General features: G+C 33.5%; 2 protein-coding genes across 3 annotated transcripts in view; one reads left to right on the top strand and one right to left on the bottom strand.

Annotated features, from left to right (window-relative positions):
* LOC147069759 (uncharacterized) overlaps positions 1 to 20,624 on the bottom strand; it is a 281,909-nt gene that overhangs the window by 223,830 nt on the left and 37,455 nt on the right. The window lies entirely within an intron of this gene.
* The window catches only part of LOC147069760 (uncharacterized), a 190,794-nt gene that overhangs the window by 151,730 nt on the left and 18,440 nt on the right, over positions 1 to 20,624 (top strand). For both annotated transcript variants that reach the window (XM_085950271.1, XM_085950270.1), the window contains exon 5: positions 18,928 to 19,051. In XM_085950271.1, coding sequence (XP_085806397.1) covers positions 18,928 to 19,051 — 124 coding nt within the window. The remainder of the gene's footprint in view (positions 1 to 18,927; positions 19,052 to 20,624) is intronic.

Raw genomic sequence — 20,624 nt, 5'->3', positions numbered from 1 at the left:
ATCCATTTTGCTCCAGAACCTCCCGTAGAATTTCCTTTAAGTGTCCTTCTTTGAATTGTTTGCATACCCAGTCCACTGCTTTAATTATTAGTTGTTTAATGATCTGCTGCCAGTCTCCCCCTTTCAGCAAGACTTTCATAATTTCTCCCATCGCGTTAACCTCTGTCTTCCCCTTTGAATTTTTCTTATTTTTTGTAGGCTTTACGCTACTACCTGTAGATATTATTGTTGAGCCTGAAGCTTCTACCACCGCTTCTTCTTTCTTTTTGTTTTCCTTAGTTTTTTGAATTGTTTCGCTTTCATCTCTTTCTACGATTTTTTTTTGTTTTAATATGTCAGCATAGCTATTATTTAACATATTTTTTTTTGCTTCCTTGAAAGGTATGTTCATTTTTTTCATTGCTTCTTTGCAATTCTTTTCCTCTTGCCACTTTGGGCATTTTTGGCTGTTTGCCGCGTGGTTACCTTTGCAATTGATGCACGTAATTTCCTCATTTTTTTCGCAGGTTTTGTGGTTTTCACCACACTTAGGGCACGTTTCTACTGTACGTCCGCAGTTGTTCGCGATATGCCCATATCGCCAGCATTTGTAGCATTGCATAACCCTGAATACATACGGTTCTACAGCAAAAGAGACTCCATATATGTAAATTGTTCTCGGCAATATTTTCTCCCCAAATTTAATACTGACTGACGAGGTCTTTGTCAGCTCTCCTGTATCACCTTTTCTTGTCAACCTCTTAAGGTTGATTACTTTTGCATCACTTTTGATTTCCATTTGCAGTTCTTGGAGGTCCATATCAATATCGACTTTTCTTATTACTCCATAAGAGCAGGAGTCATTCTCTTTGGTCACAAAACCGAGATCTTTGAGTTCTCCAGCTTGTTTCACTTTATCTGCTTCTTTTTCGTCTTCTACTTGGATGTACGTCTTTAAATTTTTATTGTAAATTTTCTGTACTTTTACTCCTGCCTTATGCAGCATCTGCGCTATTTTCAATTTTAATGGAATTTTACTTCCCGTCGCTATCATGACGATGTTTTGGTTTCCCTTTGGAGTGACCCCAGAGTCTCTTCTGGGTTTTTTTCCAGAGGTCACCGTCTGCCATTCTTCTTCTTTTTCTCCAACCACTTCCTCTTCATCATCGTTTCTTTTCTTCTTCGTTTTTTTGGTTTCATTCACTTCCATCGTGGTGTTTTCCATTTTATTGCTTTTGCCGTTCACGCGGTCTTGGAATTCGCGCAACAGTGTGAACAAAACACCGTGTGGACAACCCCTCGCTTCACAGCGTTTGACGCACTCCCCGCACAAAGTGCACTATCCGTGCAACAATAAATATTTTTCACTTTTTCTCAAGCACTGGCACTGATTGTCAAAATCACATGGGACCACACATGTTGAGTTTATTGTCAAATTCATTTACAAACAATATTATTTTTGTTGTATCCCGTATTTATAACCGTTCGCGAGTAACCATGCGAATAGCGTCCCGAATACGCAAGCGAAGTTGTACAACCTCACTCCACCGCTGTTGGCTTCCGACTGTTAAAATACTTAATAGTCGTGAAACGAAGCAACCCCGCAGGCGACTTTTTTTACTGTTAATAAAATAATATAAAAGTGCATTAGCAAACTAACCAAGAACTCAGTAAATAGATTTTTGTTTGCTTCAATATATCTCGCACAGAAATTTAAAAGTGGAAACATGGCAAACTTTTTTTTTGTATTTTTGATTTCCAAAGCTCCATTTTTTATGAATGCCTTCACTTTGTCTTTTTAAATCAGTGAATGTATTAGTGGTCCATGCATTGATTTATTCGCTCTTTTTTTTAATTTCAACCAAATAGATAAGTTTAACAACAAAATTATCGTTCCTAAACAAATTTGTCTCAAATTTCAACATTATGATTTGACCGTTTTATTTCATTCTCACGAAATAGGCAGCGCTCTTCACAATAGTATAGAAGTAAGATATTATAAAATTAATCTCCATATTTTCAGACAGGTTGCAAACAACCTTTTATGGGACTGTTTTTTTTTTATTAGGTTTATAACTAGCGGCCGTTTTATAAACTATGCATTTGCAAACTGCAAACCTGTGGCTACATTCGGCTCCCTTTGCAAGACTCCGCGCCTCCCAGTTTGGAAATCGCTGATCTACCATATAATATATTCTAATAAAGCCAGTTTAAATATAAAATGTGTTTATATGAAATTGATCCCACCGTTCCACAACAATATAATGTTATGTAATTCTATCATGTCAGTCCTTGTTTACTATACTGAAATACTCACTACGTTCTAAATTAATTAATTATCTAACACCTTTATTGCACGCTGTGTATATATTTCACTGTATATATATATTGTATATATTACATATACATACAAATAGAGCCCGAGGAAATCCAATATTGGGATAGTGAAAAGAGAGTTAGGATATATTGACAGTTCATGGCCGATACACAAACATTGACTTACGTCTTATTGCTCGATGTATAAGATAAGCAATAACTTTTAGTAGTGTATATTATAATACTTGGCGCAAATTGTTTAACTTTCGGAACGCATTTCAATCGCAACGTCAATAAATCAATTTTAACTGCTCCAAAACCATCAAGTTTTGGCTCGCGTTCAAGAAGTTTCTGTGTTTCGCAACACAACCAACGAGAGATGCCCTCTCAGTACGTAGGTATTAAGCTAAGTAATTTTGAAAAATTTAACTCCCACACTATTCACATAATATACAAAAGTTGCAATAGAACATCATTTTTTACAACATTTTTATTAGGTCGTATTCTTATTTGTCCTGTACAAATCTTGCAATCGATTGTTAACTAACTTCCCGACTAGCTAGACATTTGAAACTTTTAGAATATATCAGAACACGATGCCAATGCATTTTTTTTAATACTTTTAGCCATCTTTAAATATAATTGAATTCATTTTCAGTTAATTCTGCTTTGTATGAAAAGTTATTTCGGAAGAAATCCGTAATCCAATCCACTATTATTGGTTGCTAAGTGGGTGGTCCTAGCAACTAAATTATTAATAATATATACGTGTGTTACTATGGAAATCAATATGAATGTCAAAATGACATTTCAGTATTATTTCTATCAAGTACATTTTTTTTTGATCGTTTAAGCTTGTCAAGTCAAGTTTATATGATTCAACAGAAAATTTAAAAACGTTGTAAGTATATAAAAAGTTCTTTTTATCTTGCAATTATTTTACAAAATAAAAACGGAATGAAATCATTTAAAAAATTGAAACTCAATACTTTTTTGCGACATTTTGCGAGTCTGTCAAAAAATCATATTAATATTGTAGACGCTCGGGGCGTTTTACTTTTTTTATAATTTCAAACAATCGATGGAAATAAATTTTCAAAACGACTTGATATTAAGGCTATACTTCAGCTGGGGCACGATCTAAAACGATCGTGACTGCGCGACGCGAAGACTGTGCAAACGACGCCTGCAGAACAAAACATAATTTGTCATATAAATCCAACATGCGTCCATTTAGTGTTATGTTTATTGTTCTATTTGTAAGAATAATAATATATTCATTGACATGTTTTATTTTTCAAGTAAATGGTAACGTTTTTTAGTCATCTTTACACGATTTAAGAATTAATTCCCCCGACGCCATCACAAAACAAATTGACGTGTTCACAGCTCGACTTTCGCTCTCCGATTGGCAGCCAGTCCGAAATTTTGTCGCACCTATAGTTGAAAATTATTTGCCGTTTCACTGAAATATGCTCTTAAGTAAATATTAATGACGCTAGTTACAATCCTACGATTACAGTTCTGGTTTAAGCTTAAATGTGATGAGTTTTTTTTAATAACAGGATAAAAAATAAAGCATCAGCTTATTAAAAGGGCCCGTAAGCATTGGGTTGCAAATGAAGTTTATCGCTCCGGTAGTGTTAATATATACATCTAGTATTGGAATACTACACTTGATAATAATATTATGTAATTAAATTTACTGACAATTTATATTTTAATTTAACTAATCAATACGGAATATCTAAGAACGATAAATATTTTTTTCAATTTATTTTTTTAACATATCGTGGACATTACAAATTTTAGGTTTAAGACGTTCACAACATGACATTAAACATTATAATAAAGAAAAAAAAGCGATATAAATAAAAATATTAAAAGAGAACATAATATAAACATACAAAAGCAGTGAAAATACAATTATACATATAAAGAGGTTCAAATAAGTTTGCTAAGAAGAACCTTTTTTAAGAATTTATAAAATAGCGTCACCTAAACTCACCTCACGCAAATGGAATATATCAACACCAGAAGCAATTCGGTTGAACATCAAATCAAATCAAATTTATTTATTTTACATATAATGAGCATAACAAATTATAAATTCAAAGCGTCCACGACATGACATAAAATAAGTGTTAATAATTTTTAAAAATAAAAATACAGAGAATAAGTAATAAAATAAGTAACAAAATAAAAGTAGATGGAAGCACACAGAGAGAACTTTGATAGACCCTATCTTAAAAACTTATAAAACAACGTCCACCTAAATTCACCCTCACATAAGTGAAATATATCAATATCCGAAGCGATTTCATTAAACATGGTTACTGCCCTCCCAATTGGCATTACTAATGGCACGTTATTTCTGCACCGTAGGAGAACAAACAACAGATGCCCTCGATTCCTAAGGTAATTATCAGAGACACACAAACCAACACCACCAAGAATGGCAGAGTTCACATAGTTAATCATAGTTATCGCTCTCCGAATTGGCATTACCAGTGGCAGGTTGGCTCTGCACCTTAGTAGAATAAACAACTGATGCTCTCTATTTATAAGATAGTTATCAAGGATACACATGTCAACACTGCCCAGAATGGCAAAGTTCTCATTTATACCTTGTATAAGTCGAAAAAAATACGTAGCTAAATAAAGATCACTCTTCTAAATTGCAGACTGCAATATGTAAGCATACCTAAGAGAAAGCCAGTTTGATAAAGCCATGAATAGTATCCATACAACCTCAAGTAAAGGAGTCTCAAGAATTTCTTCTGAACCCTCTCGAGCATAATGCACTTCAATATGAAGTCTTTTATCCAAAAGTATGTATTGTTGATAATAACTTTGATTTCATATTGAGTTAGTCGTTTGACAAGTTTTTTTGTACATGCAGGTAAGATTTTCAAATAATTCATATTTTTATTGTTCAATTATATTCCTATTTAATGCGATCCTTTAAAATAAAATGAAAATTTGGATTTTTTTAAACCTATATCGTCAGATGCTCGTTATAATAGTTATATGCTAAACCGTATTTTACCACGTTTTTATTAGCTCGTATTCTTGTTTGTCCGGTACAGATTTTTTCTTATGTGTCCAGTATAATTATTTTGTTTGTCCAAGATTTGTATTGGACGATTGAAGATTTTTAACTAACTTCCCGACTAGCTAGACATTTAAAACTTTTAGAATATCGTCGCTTAAGAAACAACACCGCGGAAGTCAATTCATTAAAATTTTCAGGGGAAACAAAAAACGTCTCAAAAAATTAAAAATTGATACCTTTTAACTTATTTTTTTTGTGTTTAGTTAAAAAAAACATTTTTTCATTCAAAAAGAAATTTTCTATAGAAGGAACACGGTGTATGATTTTTTTACCTACCGAATGTTATTCAAAACTCAAAACCGCCAAATGGGGACATACGCGGTGTTGTTTCTTAAAAGACGATATATCAGAACACGACGACAATGCATTTGCATGCACTTTTAGCATTTTTTAAGCAGAATTCAATTCATTTTCAGTTAATTCTATTTTGTATGTTTCGGAAAAAAATCGTTAAAAGTAAAACACTATTATTGGTTGCTAAGGGGGTCATAGCAACTAAATTATTAAAATATACGTGCGTTACTATGGAAATCAATATGAAATTTCAGTATTCTATATTTATTCAGTATTTCTATCAAGTACAAAAAAAAGTTTTTATTAATACATAGAATTGTCAAGTTTATATGATTCAACAGTAAATTTAAAAACGTTGTATATAAAAAGTTCTTTTTATTTTGTAATTATTTACATATATTTTGTATTTTCATTAAGTATTTATTTTGCTCTCGTTTTCATTTACAACTATTTTTTTAATTTGATTCGAAAATTCGAGAAAGGAAGGGGTTTTCGGGTCCGGGACTCTAAGAACGAAAAATTACATATTATTAAGATAAACGAATATCATTTCTTTTTCTCCTTGATCACGACCTCTTGATTGAGGTCAGTGGAAGACCCGTGGCGTGAATAGGTTTAACCATCTGAGGCATTAGGTATAAGTGTATTTTATAACAAACTAAAAGACAAGACAGCGCAGATGATACAAACGGACACTAATGATCCCAATAATTGTAACATTTAAGCCACGCGTATTCGATAATCACGTGTGGATTTAACACGTAGGCGTCATCTCTGGAGTGTCTGGGTATGAGAATGTATCCAAAAAAGTGCGAGGGGGATTCACGGTTGAAGCTAGTAGGTCGAATAAATTCGGAAGTCAAGTGGCACTTACTAGATTTTATCACCTGACGCATTAAAAAAATAAATATAATATATTATGCATATTCTGTCGAAATGGACGCCCTCCAAATCATTTTTCAAAATATAAAGCATTATAGTATTTACAAAAATAATTATTAAAACTGTAATGTTCTGCCTGTGCTCTATAATGAAATAATATACTTTCAATCGCCGCTCACCTCTCCTGGTAAACTCTTTATGTGTATGATTAGTAGAGTTGAGAGTAAAGGTTTTCATAAATTATTTTACATCTGCCCACGCGTTCCTTGAAAAATGTTCTAAATCAAAGATATCTTGGCAAAACTCATTTCAATTATAATTGTTTTCACAATACTCATTCGATGATTAACTATTATAGTGGGTACTTATTTTGATACAAAATACACAAAATAATAATAAAATATTAAATGAACATTATATAATTTAGAAAAACACTAACTGAGAGAGTATATCACAACCAATAGAAAAAACTATTTTGAAAAAAGTAAGCCAACCGGTCGGGAATCGAAGCCCTGGCAAATCAATTCTCCATATTCATGACACTCGGTCCTCCGTTGTTATCCTCGACCCCTAAGTGAATTCTAAAACTACGCACAATAAAGCAAGTGATAGCTGTACCTGACTAGTCGGCAGAGATTTATTTATATAGTATCGTGATAATCATGATATACAAGTAAGGGGGCGTCCATATATGTATGAGGATAAACAACTCAGCGATTTTAAATATATTACCGGAATAACAAATTCTGTAACATCCATTTCCCGTAGTGTCCAATTATGGCAAACTCGGTAAATAGCGTACTGCAATTATTATTTTCGCGATATCCATTTTTCCACATAATCAGCTATATTTGATAATGCAAACTCCATACAAAATAACTGACTCAATTATAATGATAATTATTTCCTAAATATTATTTTCAATATACTATTTTAATTGTGAGTACGTCAATGATATGCGGATCATAATTCATTGGACATGTCACTCGAATATATGTTCCCGGTCTGTTAGTATCTCAGTCCCTGTATCGCTCCGCACAACATCTCATTCTACGGAGACTCGGACCTCGGAACAGTATCATAAGTATTGTAACATAACTACTGTGTATCGACTGTTTACGCTGCAAATAAAACTCGCTCCTCCATCCATCGGAGCAACCACCAATTTTCAACCTCTTCATCCACCACACCATGACCCCCACATAATATGTTATGTGATAATTTATAGCAGGCATATATAACTTCAAGTATTCTGTGATCTAGTGTCTAGTATCATAACTTGCAATGATCTACCACACTCTCGCATTGTCATTATTCAACTTCAACAAACGTCGACATTGAAAAAAAATTTTTTTTTGAAAAACTTAAGAAACATACATGCAGTGGGACAAATCGTGTCTTTCACTTTCCGGGTAGGTGGTTTCTGTGCTCTCGCAGTCTAATGCGTAAGGCGTTTGCCTTTCATCCGCGGGCTCCGGATTATATTCCCGGTGAGGTCACAATATAGATACGTGATTTTTTCAAATCATGAGTGTTTGTGATTGTTTTATTTCTACCACTACACTACTATTTCACTATACTACTGTTTTAGTATGAAAAAGAATATATTATATATATTAATATAGTTTATATCAATTTAGGTTAATGACATTACAACTTAATCGTGACAGACGTCCGGCGCTAGCCAAATTTTTATTATCTCTATTATTATGCGCTTGTCCTTATGAATAATGATAGTAAAGAATGTAACATTCTTAAACATGAACAAAGAAATGAATAAAAACATTGCCAATTAACGGGACTTGAACCATTATCCATCGAATTCCAGCTAGCGTACTTTAATACTTTAGCCACCTGCATTATATTCAATTCCGACCATGTCCGAACCTAACAAGATCATATAATATGGGCTTCCATAGAGAAGGGGTTTGTATTAACATATTTTGTTTTTACGAAAAATGGATGTCAGCCACATGATCAATCTATTAGGTCCATACACCAATTGAAAGACAATATGTGTAGTTACCAGACCCAAGATTCGAACCTGAGACCCGCGACGCTATAGGCCGACGCTTAAGCCGCGCGGCCATCGTGGATGTACAACGGAATTACGACGGTATTAACTACATACTTAATAGCTATACCAATAAAATGTTTATCAATTTGCGATAATATTACTTTTATAGTAGGGTTTTATAATATCAGGGTTCTAATAATAATAGATAGGTACGCTGATTCCCTACCGACGTCAGGATCTTTACAAATTTTAGTTGTAACGTACTTGCACATGCTAATAATTTTTAAAAACAACTTTGACTGTATGTAATGTGTTGAATAAAACCTCCTTCTATCTGTATATTATGTAAATATTATATCTTTAGACTGATGTAATTTTGTGTGAGTTTTTATCGCAATATTTCTGTATATTTCTTTCATTCACAACCTGTCACTTTGCGAATGAATGAATGAACGCAAGAAAATAAAACATTTTTTTGTTGTTCAATTTTCGAACAAACTAAAATAAATCCTAGCAACAGCTTCTAACGATCTCCGATCTATTTTCAAAAATCGAATAACCGATCTTTTGGCACTCGAATCATCTCCGATGACGTCACAATATAGCTTTCATCTTTGGATCATTCGAATAATTGATCAATGTAACCTAAATAAACAATATGTAGGCATATTATTGTTTTCATTTCAACTTATTTTCGAATACATTCATCCATTAAAAACATCGTGTCGTTTTAATACACGAATGTATGGTTATAAATTCAAACCTTCGACTAATTTTGTTTCTAAATTCAATTATTAGTTTCTCACCTCGTCGCAGAGTTTACCACACACATGTATCTATATTTACCTATTATAGTACTCTGTTTGCCACTGTTTAAAGTAGACGTACATACACTCCGTGATACTGCAAATATTTTGTAAAATAATGTGCTTTAATAATCTCAGAAAAGGGACGAAAAACTGACGGAATTACGTCATGCAAAGGAAACCCAACACTGGACTGCGTACGCTCGAGCTTAGGCGTCATTTCACGCTGTCGCTTGTTTTTTTTATATAATATACACGGCATCTTTATTTCGTTCTTATGTTATCTAATTTAATACTTAAACATAATTTAGAAACACTTCAGGTCATGGCTCCCACTAGGAGGGGAGGGGCTAACAGGGCTCTAGTCTAGGAGCCCAGCGTGGCGGGTCGACCAGATAAATGAGATAAACGAACATCTTAAATTTGCTCATAATTAAAAGTCGCCAGCGGCGCTATTTTACATCGGCGTTATTAGCATTTTTAAATAGTATAATATGGATGTGCGATGCAATTTTTAGTCGTCTTGTGTTGATACTCGACAACCCCACAATTTGATGTGTTAAAAAATCGCTAAAAATACATTGAATTTTATTTGATTTCAAACACCATTTAGAAAACGCCAATGTAAAGCATCAGAGCGCCTTAAATCTTAGCGATAGGTAAGGGGCCCGCTAAAGATTCTGGATTGTAGACCCGCTTCAGGATGTGGGGGGCATGCTTCAGATATATACCTAACTATCAGAAAAATTCTTTAAAAAATACAGTGCCGGGCGGGACACGAAACTATATCCATAAGATTCCGGCCAATGTCACCGCCAGCACTGTTCCTAATTACAACGTGATCAACATAATACATCCGACTGAAGCGTTTATCGAATTTCGTTAATATTGGCGAGCGGCTTTTGTGGTTCGACGCTGCTCATGAGGTTTAAACCTATCCTGACAAGTGTTGTGCATGTTTATTCATCAGCATACATGCTCGCGCAATGTTTACACATAACCATGAAATTACATAGGTACAACACGTTTATTGTGCAATATGTAAATTATTCAGAATTTTAAATATTATTTGTAAAACAAAACCTGGCTGACTTTTTTTCATTCATGATGGTCATCTTATAAGTACTATTCAATGCCCAATACCAGGCATGTCCAACTTAAAGCAGGCTGTGATCTACTATCCAGTATCTAAACTGGCAGTGATCTACCACACTCTATCATTGTCATTCTTCAATTTGAACAAACGTGTTATATTTGGCTGAGGACATTAAGGCATTAGAAATAAAACAACACTATTATCTTTCAGCATTACAGAGAAATACTTAGGTACTCATTTTCCCATTCATCGTAAAAAAATATATGTTTTGCTTCATCATCGTCAAACTATGCAAAAAAACGGTAAGAGGAATACGCCTCAGTTTAAAGCAAAGCGGATTCACATATTTTCTTTCTCTTACTCTTGCGCCAGGCCGTGAATGATGTAATACGAATAAAATGATATGACGAAGTCGCAAGTTGGTCAAGGAAATGAAGAAAATGTTTAATTTTTCCCTTTCAAAATCTCAATGAACTTATATTATCATCATTATCAGCCGGTGTTAATGCACTCCTGGATAAAGGCCTCCCCTAGTTCCATCCACACTTCTCGGCTATTAGTTATTTCCTGCCATATACATCCACCGAGTCGGGCGATATTTCCAGCCCTTTGCCATTTTATCTGTTTAGCAATCTCTATTACATCGCGTACTTTTGTTTGCCTCCTTATCCATTGGTTAATGCTGTGATTTTGCTCCCTTTGCCCCATGCACATTTTCTTTCTCCGTTATACTATCCATATGTCACATGCAAAAGTGATTATTGGTAACTATGAAGTTATATTATGTGACAACTGAATACAGTGACGTCCCGTGGGGGTAGGCAGATTGAGCGTCGCTTGTGGGCGGCAGTTACCCGAAGGGCGGCAAATCTAGGTGGTTCATTATTTATCTATAGAAATAGCTACCTAAACTTGGTAATAACGGAAATGTAATATTTCCATTTAAAAATTCAGCTCACTGGTTGGAAACAAAATGTATTAATTACTATAAAAGTTTTAACATGAATTTTTTTTTGTCGGGTTCGCGATGTCTAGCTTACTTCCGTTCTCCTTGGACGTTACGCCTTTGGTGGACAGCAATGGCACGTGCAGATTTGCAAGTAATATTTAAAAATAGCTAGAAACATACTTGTCTTACATAGTTTAAAATTTATCAAAATATATTTGCTAGAAACTCGCGAGTTTTGGAAGTTGTCAGGCGTATTTTTAAATGTACCCACCTATCTGAAATCGTAGACTCGCAATGTTGTCTATTTTTTTTTCAATTTTCAATTTATTTATTTTTAACATATTGTGGACATTACAAATTATAAGTTTAAGACGTTCACAACATGACATTTAGAAACAAAGAAATATAAAACAGTAAGTTTTACATAAAAAAAGATATAGATAGTATGTTATTAAACAGTAGAAATATGTACATACAAAAATATTAATTAGATAGGTACAAGGAAGTACACCGGATGAGTTAAGCAGACCCTATTTTAAGAATTTATAAAACAACGTCCACCTATACTCATCCTCACGTAGGTGGAATATATCAACACCCGAAGCAATTTCTTTGAACATAGTTATCGCCCTCCCAATTGGCATTACCAGTGGCAGGTTGGTTCTGCGCCTTGGGAGAATAAACAACTGATGTTCTCTTTTTCTAAGATAGTTATCAGGGGGACACAGGTCAACACTGCCCAGAATGGCAGAGTTCTCATTTATACCTCGTATAAGTTGAAAAAAATACGTAGCTAAATAAAGATTTCTTCTAAATTGCAAACTGCAGTATGTAAGCATGCCTAAGAAAAAGTCAGTTGGATAAAGCCACAGATAGTATCCGTACAACCCCAAATAAAGGAGTCTCAAGAATTTCTTCTGAACCCTCTCCACCATAAAGCCATACATCAACTGATGCTGTGTCCAAACAATAGACCCACTCTCAAGTCTGCTTCGAACTAAAGAATTAAATAAAAATTTTAATACCGTAACATCCGAAAAGACCGGGGAAGTACGCATGACGAAGCCCAACATTTTAAGCGCCTCGTTACAAATGGTAACTAGGTATATGGCTAATAAATGTCAGTTTACCCTCAAACGTAATGCCAAGATCCCTTACAGATGATATTCGTGACAGAACTCTGCCATGCATCGAGTATTGGAAAAACAACACTTTTGAGGCTCTGGTAAACGACAAAAGATTACATTTATCAATATTGAGTTCTAGTTTGTTACGCTTGCCCCAATCTAATATATTATCTACGAGGGTGGGTCAATAATTCCTTAGAAAAAAGCATTAAAACAGGTTTTATTTTTGTATTTTTTTTTATTTCTCAACATAATCTCCTTGGAGCTCAATACACTTGGTTAGACGTTTCTCAATTTTTTTTAAACCGTCAGAAAAATAAGTTTTCGGAAGGTCCTCAAAATAAGCATTTGTCCGATCGATGACTTCTTCATTTGAAAAAAAACGTTGTCCACTTAGCCATTTTTTTAAGTTTGGGAAAAGGAAAAAGTCACTGGGGGCTAAATCTGGCGAATACGGTGGATGGTCGACCAATTCGAACTTCAATTCTTCAATTTTAGCCATTGATCGTAAACATGTGTGAACACGGGCATTGTCCTGATGTAAGAGGATTTTTTCCCTGTTTAAATGAGGCCGTTTTTCTTCAATTTTGTTTTTTAGCTGGTCCAATAAAGATGCATAATAATCCCCTGTTATTGTTTTTCCTTTTTCCAAATTGTCAATGAAAATAATTTCACGTGCATCCCAAAATACAGTAGCCATAACCTTACCAGCTGATTTTACGGTTTTCGCCTTCTTTGGACATGGTTTGCCTTCGCAATCCACTGCTTTGACTGTTCTTTCGTCTCGGGAGTATAGTGGTGTATCCATGTTTCATCTACAGTCACAAAGCGACGAAAAAATTCATCCGGATTGCGTTGCATGAGCGACAACAGGGCTTTAGAGGCCACCACCCTATTGCGTTTATTGTCGACTGTGAGCAAACGCGGCACCCATCTTGCAGAAATTTTTTTCATGCCCAATTTGTCATGTAAAATAGAAATGACGCTACCTTTTGAGATCCCTGTAACCTCAATTATCTCACTCAACTTTAATCTTCGGTCACTTAACACCATATCGTGGATTTTATTGATCATTTCTGGTGTAGTCACCTCTACAGGACGTCCTGAGCGTGGTTCATCCTTTGTTGATGTACGACCACGTTTAAATTCATTTAACCAGTTATAAATAGTTGCAAGTGAAGGAGCAGATATGCCGTGAACTAAATCCAACTCATTTTTTATTTCCTTTGCTGTTAACCCTTTTATATTAAAATGTTTAATAACAGCTCTAAACTCAATTTTCTCCATTTTCCATTTTTCCATTTTCCACAAGCAAATTTTTTTTTTGAATGTACGAGAAACACACAACAACCCGACCAATCTGATTGAAACTTCGCAGCATACTGAATCGGTAGTGCCGCTGCATGAAAACAAACCGCGTACAGTACTAGTCGCGCCACCTGTCGGCTTTTCTAAGGACTTATTGACCCACCCTCGTATATCAAGTTGGAGTCTATTGAAGCAAATATGGCATTTAAATTAGATTTAGTGGTATATATTACAATATATATACAACACATTTCTTAGATATTGGAGTCATGAATGATGAAAGGATGATAAAAAGTAATGTAAGTTTTAAAAAAATATGGCGGCATTTTGGCACTGCCATGGGGCGGCATTTTGTCTAGGGACGTCACTGACTGAATATACACGCTTTTTAAATTTTCATAATATAATTCCTACATGACTATGGTATGGTCGATTAAAATATATCCCTCGATCAACGCTTAGTATAAACCTGCCCTATAGTATTCAATAATTTCAAAAAAAAACAAACCTTTGTTCGAAAACTGACCGCCCTCTTCTGATATATTAAAATGTAGAACAACGTTCGACATTTAAAAAAGTTCAAATAAAATCGAACATCCGGCTTTTCGCCGCGCTCTTTGATATTTCAATGAGATTAATTTCTCGAGCTTTCAATAGTAGTAATGCCTCTGAAAGATTCTTTCATCGCAGCTAGGGATGTGATAGAATATAGATAGTGCTGAATTAAAGAGTCGACACATATTATACGGCAGGCACTAGTTCTTTTTATCGATATGCTAAGATAAAATCCATTTATACTTCATTTCCTGACGTCTTATATACTGAATCCGCTATCTGCCTTAATCGAATTGTTATTTAAAGCAGAGATTGTCAACCTTTTAGATTTTTTGACCACGTTTTAACATTTAGTTTTAATAACACGGCAATACACTTGCATGTACATCAAGTATGGATTATTATTGAATAATATAATGAAAAAACGATTCAGTAGGTACAATTATTATAATATATAATACATTTATTATGTTTAATTCAAAATCATTATAATATAATAAATTAATGACGTTGCGCCTTCAAAACTGACTATTGTGACCATGCCAAAACTAGATTCGTTATAAATAAACGACAAATTACAAATGATACATGTTTTTATAGATATATTTTAATTAAGTATTGAAATATGTTATATAATTAGATATAAAATACTACAAACCCACTGGCTGCGTCCAACGCAGTTGGTGCGTTGCCCATCAGGTGGCCATTATATATAATTAGTATATTATTTAAATGTGGTAATTAAATATTAATTAAAAGTCCGCAGCGAATGGGATAAAATCATAACTTAATCAAAATCCTATTCAACATACATAATTTGGAAATACTTCTGAAGCGTTTTCCATATTTCCAAATTTCCAAAAGCCATTCGTTAAAATTTGTCGCAATTAAGTATGACTCCTTTTTAGCATAGTGGTTTATGTACGTGTGCCCGATACCCGAGATATGTAGGTTCGATTCGTCTTACTTTTTTCTATTGGTTATAAGTTATAATATATTATTTTTTCAGAAGTGTTTTCAAAATTATGCATGTTCAATAATTGGAATGTTACATTCTTAAATCTTGTGAATTATTAATCGTTGAATGAAAAAAATAGTTAATTAAAAATCATATTCATAATTACATTTAAATGATAAACATAACCTTAAAATAAAATGTTATAATAAGATTAGATTCACATTATTTATAATGGGTGTTTTCTTAATTGTAAAATTATCTATCTTTTAAAAATATTTATTTTTTACAACGTTTTTATTAGCTCGTATTCTTGTTTATCCGGTTGTTTTTTGTCCAGTACAAATCTTGCAATCGATTTTTAACTGACTTCCCGACTAGCTAGACATTTGAAACTTTTATAATATATCAGAACACGATGCAAATGCATTCTTTTAATACTTTTAGCCATCTGTAAGCAGAATTGAATTCATTTTCAGTTAATTCTGTTTTGTATGGAAAGTTATTTCAGAAAAATCCGTAAAAAGTAAAAGACTATTATTGGATGCTAAGGGGGTGGTCCTAGCAACTAAATTATTAATATATACGTGCGTTACTATGGAAATCAAAATGAAATGTCATAATGACATTTCAGTATTCCATATTTGTTTGTTTGTTTGTTTTTTATTTACTTCATATCAAGTACAAGTTTGAGCATAACAGGAAATTTAAAATTGTAGGTATATAAAAAGATCTTTTTATCATGTAATTTTTCTTTTTAATTCTATTAGGTACGAATTCATTAATTAAACACTATAAAATATAAATGATGAGTAAATTGTAATAAATCGCATGCTTCGTCTTCTGCAAATAGATACTTCCAATAGGCTGAGGCTTCATTTTATAACAGAGAACATTAAGTATAATCATAATAAGTTAATGATAGTTAATAATAGTTAATAATAAGTTAATTAATCAGACAGTCCGATCCTCCAACTGCGGTCGTACTTATATACTAAAAATGCGGTTATCATTATCGTTGCTGTATTAGACCACTCAATGCTTGTATTCGTAGGTATATAGATGTTAAATATCAGTTAAGACGGTACTTCAGCAAAACGGCAAATAATTTCCAACTATAGGTGCGACGAAATTTTGGACTCGCTGGCAATCAGAGAGTGAACGTCGAGCTGTAGACACGTCAATTTGTTTCGTGATGGCGACGGGGGTATTAATTCTTAAATCGTGTAAAGATGACTAAAAAACGTTACCCATTTACTTGAAAAATAAAACATGTCAATGAATATATTATTATTGTTACTAATAGAACAATAAACAGAACATTAAATGGATGTTGGATATATATGAAAAATTATATTTCGTTCGGCACGCGTCATTTGCACAATCCGCGCATCGCCTAGCCACGATCTTTTTAGAGCATGCCTCAACTGAGGTATAGCCTTAAGGCGATACTTCAGTGAAACGGAAAATAATTTTGAACAGTATTTGGAACGAAATTTCGCAGTACTCGCCAATCGGAGACGGACCATCGAGGTGACTGCACGTCGATTTGTTTCGTGATGGCGACGAGGGTATTAATTCTTAAATCGTGTAAATATGACTAAAAAACGTTACCCAGTTACTTGAAAAAGAAAACATGTCAATGAATATATTATTATTGTTATTAATAGAACAATAAACAGAACATTAAATGGACGCATGTTGGATATATATGACAAATTATATTTCGTTCGGCACGCGTCATTTGCACAATCCGCGCATCGCCTAACCACGGTCTTTTTAGAGCATGCCTCAACTGAGGTATAGCCTTAAACAACTCAGTTTTGGTAGAGTAATTGCATTTTGGGTTCCCTTTCAATAAAAATAGTGATACGTTTATTGCAAGCCATAGAGTTTACCCTCTATATTTATAGCTTCATTTTGACCATTTTTTTGTTCATTTTTACCTACGCCAAATTTCAAAACTCTATTTTTAAAAACATTCTTTACGCATAAAAATTCAAGACCGCTTTGAGAAACTTATACGATTAATGTATTATTACGAAGAATTTTCTTATATTCTGAGTTTTTTTTCACTTTTTTCCTATTTTTGATTCACCATCTGCCGCTCTTCATTTACGTTGTGAATTATTCCAAAGGCCAAACATCCAATCAAAAAAAAAAGTTTTAAAAACTTATTTAATTTTTCCAAAATTATATTACAAAGGGCGGCGGTGAGGAAATAAAAGAAAACCGGATGACTTTCAGTGGCAATGGATAAAAATATAGGTATTTTCTTTCCCCATTATACTTGTATTTACTCGAGTTTTCCTTTCAAAATGTGACAACGGTGTGGCTCTTTATATATATGAAAATCCAGCATGTGGCTCTCGTTGATCTCATGTATGCCCATCCCTGGTTTAGGGCATTATTGCTAACAGGCAAAAAATATGTCTAGTCAACCCACAATTTTCCGTATAAGTCATGAAGCTTTTCCAAGTTATGTATTTTCTATAAAAACTTGTATAATATATGATGCATCATCGTATATTCATTAACTCATTAAACTTGTTTTGTGGGATAACTTCTTTTTGCATAAGGCTATTCGAATCAAGTAAAAACTAAAATATATTTAATACAACAGTAAGTTTGTGCTATAATTTGTATAACACTCGTTTATGAATAAAAGTTTATTGCAAAAAAAAAGTAAGCAAATAGATCACAATAGTAATTATTTCAACCAACTCATTTCCTTGCCTGATAAAAGAATACCTTATTTAGGTATTTTTCTAATAAAAGTAAACTTTTAAGCTTTAGCTGATATAAAAGTATTATTATTACTCTACAATCTACATGGAATACCATCAGTGACGTCCCTAGACAAAATGCCGCCCCTAGGCAGCGCAAAATTGCCGCCCAATTTTTATACAGTATTTTTTATCATCCTTTCATAACTCCAGTATCTAAAAAATGTGTTGTATGGATACATTACTAACAAAATATTTACCAATTATTTATCAATATTTTTTAAATGTGGGGATTTTTTTGACGTTGGTAATACAGTGGCTTCTTACATGTATATCATAATTTGCTGTCTTGAGGAATTAACATCTGTGCGCACTGGTTAATAAATCATACTGTAATTATTCGCAAATCTACACATATCGTTAATGGTCACCAAGGACGTCGAAAGGCAACGGAAGTAAACTATATATCGCGAACACGACAAAAAATTACAGTCGTGTTAAAAAATTTATGTTAATTAATACATTTTGTTTCCTACCAGTGAGCTGATTTTTTTTAATGGAAAGATATTTTCTTTGTTACCAAGATTATTTAGCTATTTCTATATATATCAAATGATTCTCTTCGGTTTGCCGCTCCCAAGCGACGCTCAATCTGCCTACCTCCACGGGAGGCTACTGAATACCATAATATTTAGTTGCGTTATCTAATTTAAAAAAATAATCGTTAACCCCTTTTAATTGAATTTAAAATTGGATCATGTTTAAATTAGTAATCTAAAATGAAATATTACCTTTTTTACAGGCCTAGCAGACCGTTCACACCAGGACTGGAAGGTCCTTTCCCAGCCCTTGGAGGACTAGAGCGACCGAATAGAAAGTGTTCATGCGTCAGTCAATTCCAGTGCATTGCACCAGGAGTTCTTGGGGTGAGACCTTAGCTTATGGTAATGCCTATAATAATCAGCCTATTAGACGATAAATTTTAGTAACATCTATCTATAAAGTGTGCAATTAACACTCGCAGTCGATAATGCAGCACTGCTCAGAAAAAAACTTACTTAGATCACATTGTCATATAAAAGGCACTCCTACAGACAAATACTTGATATAACGGTGATAGATAAGACTATCTGGTGCCCCATAATATATGCCAATACCCCAAGTAAGTAAGTAAGTACATTGTCATTTAATCGCGACGCAGAAATCAATCAATCAAACATCCATAAAAAACATAAACTTAATATTGATACTATCGACCGAATAATAACTTAGGTAATTTAAATTTAAATTCTAATGGATTTCAGTTTTATGCTATTCCATTTGAGTCGATTTGCGACCTGAGTTTTGCCTTTCGGCATCTTCAGGCAATATGTTTACTCACCAAAAGGCAAATACACACTGACAACGAATACTATTAATTCTAACTTCCCTATATAACAAATCAATACAATAAAGTAGGTAAAAACTTTATCATCTACCTATTAATCGAAGGATCACAATAAAAAAATATAACAAACAAATTGTAGTGTTTGTAAAAGTATTACAAAGTGTTTGTATTTGCCTTTTGGCGAGTATACACAGTGGCTGAAGATGCCGAAATGAGAAACCCGAGTCGCAAAAAACTACTCAAACGGAATTGTACACAACTTAAATCCATTAGAATAAACTTAATAACCAAACAACTACAAATTGCTGACCCCCTAAATTGAATAAACAGCTATATTATATTGGTGACCCCAACGTGATTTGAGGTGTGAAGTTAGAATTAATTAATACACGGAAGTATTTTTATTAATATTTATTGATTGACTATTGTAACGATATGCATATTAACTGAAATATTTGTAGTGGGCTGGGTAGCCCAAAGTGACATTACAGATAAGGTGTAATGTTCTATGCACCTTCACCCGCTGGAAAAAAATCTATAGTCTATAGTTACCTACTTCTAAAGAAGGAAGAAGATTTTTCCATTTAATTGATAATGGTTAAAGAAAACAACTTAAATTCCCAGTAAACCGAAAAATTTTCAACTCTAAATAATAATATGAAAACACACCGTAAACAGCGAACGCTCTTAAAAGTCGATATTTTTCAAAAAAAAAAAAACTCCAACGTCAAAAAGTTTTCCAACTTCGCTTTATATTTCGACGCCCCAATAAATAAGTTACTAATCACTTAAGAGAACAAAAGAAAAATGAAAAATCGGGAAAATCTGGAGAGAGCTCTAACGGCACTGGCAACACTCAATCACAATAATATGTCGAAACACGCCTTCGTGTTTATAAATTGAAAGTTGGAACAAGTTAACTTGACAGAATTGAAAACACGTTTAAAATGTCAATTTCCACATTTGTTTTCTTATTTCTTTAATGGAAAAACTGGTTGTTTTATGAAACATTTCTGCATTATTTTTTATATATACTTCTAATAATGGATTTAAGAAAAATCACTGGCTACTGTATACAATTATCAACAAATTCTTATCTATGTTATTGAACT

This window comes from Rhyacophila brunnea, unplaced genomic scaffold (assembly GCF_057557595.1).
Source record: "Rhyacophila brunnea isolate RB1 unplaced genomic scaffold, BYU_Rbru_1.0 scaffold_23, whole genome shotgun sequence".
NCBI classification, from domain to species: domain Eukaryota; kingdom Metazoa; phylum Arthropoda; class Insecta; order Trichoptera; family Rhyacophilidae; genus Rhyacophila; species Rhyacophila brunnea.
Note: the sequence above shows the minus strand (reverse complement) of the source record. Positions and strands in the feature narration are given on the sequence as shown.